At 35.2% G+C, this 2,122-nt stretch overlaps 1 protein-coding gene across 1 annotated transcript; it reads right to left on the minus strand.

Annotated features, from left to right (window-relative positions):
- LOC104731692 (F-box/kelch-repeat protein At4g19870-like) lies at nucleotides 137–1,336 on the minus strand. The gene has a single exon (XM_010451156.1). The coding sequence runs from the start codon at nucleotides 1,334–1,336 to the stop codon at nucleotides 137–139; it is 1,200 nt and encodes a 399-aa protein (XP_010449458.1).

Consider the following 2,122-nt stretch of genomic DNA (forward strand, 5'->3'; position numbering starts at 1 on the left):
TTTTTTTTTTTTTTTTTTAATTACGTACGCAGATACTACATTATATATGTTTTTAAAAAAAATTATAATTTGCAAATTGATGTTGAATTCCAAAAAAAATCAAAAGGACTGGAACATACCTTGGATACAAGTCAAATCAAACCGAGACAACAAGACAACGAAAGAGCTTACATGATATGGGGACACTGTGCACAACGTCAACCCACTCAACAATTCCCCAAACCTCACCTCCATCACGCTTTTCCAACCCAATTTCCGCACACCAAATCTTCTTCCTGTAATTGGGATTGGAGTTCGTACATTCTTCCCAAAGAAGCAAGAGATTCCCACCAAAGCTAACTACTTTAGCATTACCACGACTCCTCTTGTACTTGTCTTTTAATGATTCTAACCCTTTCACTTCTTTCCACTCATCAGACTTAATGTCATACCACCAGCACCCGTTGTTGCCTTGTAATTGTAGACCATAGGAGTAGGATATATTCTCTATCACACATTTTGACATCGGAAACGTTGCAATCACGCCTTTACCACATTCCCATTTACCTTGCTTTGTGTCATAAGCATACATCGTATTGTCTCTATTATCAAAGTAAATCTTTCCGTCGATCTCTGTGATTCTATAAATGTAACTCTTGCGTACCTCAGTACCCGGATCGGGGAGGCATGCCCAAGTCTGAGTCTTTGTATCAAATACTTCCACCCATGATTCATTCTCTAATACTTGGCCTCCCATTACATAGATTTTACCATCGTAGACACATGTCCTCGCAAACATCCGGGGTACGATCATGCTAGGGGCATCACGCCAAGTGTTACTGCGACAATCGAGGACCCGCACAGCTGAGGACGGTGACCATTGTCCTCCGACAACATAAATCTCTGAACCAACAACTATCGAGGGTGGTAGCGACTGAATATATGGAGACGGAATCGAAACAAACGAGACTCCGACTGTCTTCTTCTTCTTCTTCTTCCTCCTCTTCTTAGTCATGGAGTCGGGTAGGGTTCGATTAGGGTTAATCCAAAGTCTAAACCATTCGGTATAGTGACAACGATAATCTGATGCACAGACATAGAGACACTTCTCGGTGCTTCCGAGTTGAGATCGAGCTGCGTAGAGCTCGGTCGAAGAGAGAATTGAACGGAAGCTTTTGGAAACGAGCGAGAGTGTCGGGTAGTACGACCTCGAGATCCTTGCTAAGCAATTCACAACGATTTCATCTGGGAGTGAAAATAAAGACGGAGATGACGATGGTGGTGAAGAAGAAGGAGACAAGTTCTTAGTCTTCTTCCTCCTCTTCCTCTTCTCGGATGGTTCGACTTGAATGTTCATAGCTAGCCACAGTAATGATTTTGTGAAAGCTGCGATCAGACTATTGAAACTATATAAATAGGTTTTGTTTTATTTAATAGCAAAACAGCCCCTTAATTATAATTAGTTTCTAAAAGACCCCAAAATATATATATACTAGAAAGTAGCACACGCGATGCGTGGGTTATGTATGCATTATTAATTTGAAACAAAGAATCAAATTTCTATTTAATTGTATATGAAATGTACATGTAATTGTTAATATATGTTTTCAAAATTAATTTTCATAATATTACGGTTTAACTATAATAGTTTAATATATAATTATTATATGATGCTTCATAAAAGAGTTATTTTAAGATAGAGAAAATTAAAAAGTTCAATTACACAGAATTGTTGAAAATATTTAGACAATATGTTACTATAATAATAGGACCATTGTTTTAGTTACCGCCAAATCAATTTAATTTGGTATTTTTGTTAAGTAATTAAGATAAATTATATTTATTTACATTTTTGTTTTTTTTGAAAGAAAACTGATAAGTAGTCTAAAAAGAAAATTGTAAGACCTTACTATATAATTACTTTGATAGATAATTTAATGTTGTTCTATATATTAATTTTACTTTCATCATCTAAAAGCAATACTTAACAACAAATAATTTTAAAAGAAATACCCTCTCTGGTAATCCATTTTCAATAATATCTTTATATATATACAAAACAACTAAATTATAAACCCTAAACTTCAAATACTAAACATATTAAACATTATCTCTCCATCACTCTTGAATGAACTTGCCTCAA

Source organism: Camelina sativa, chromosome 12 (assembly GCF_000633955.1).
Source record: "Camelina sativa cultivar DH55 chromosome 12, Cs, whole genome shotgun sequence".
NCBI lineage: Eukaryota > Viridiplantae > Streptophyta > Magnoliopsida > Brassicales > Brassicaceae > Camelina > Camelina sativa.

What these genes read in the sequence shown, in the direction of transcription:
- LOC104731692 (XM_010451156.1), bottom strand. Translation starts at nt 1,336, where the DNA reads ATGAACATTCAAGTCGAACCATCCGAGAAGAGGAAGAGGAGGAAGAAG.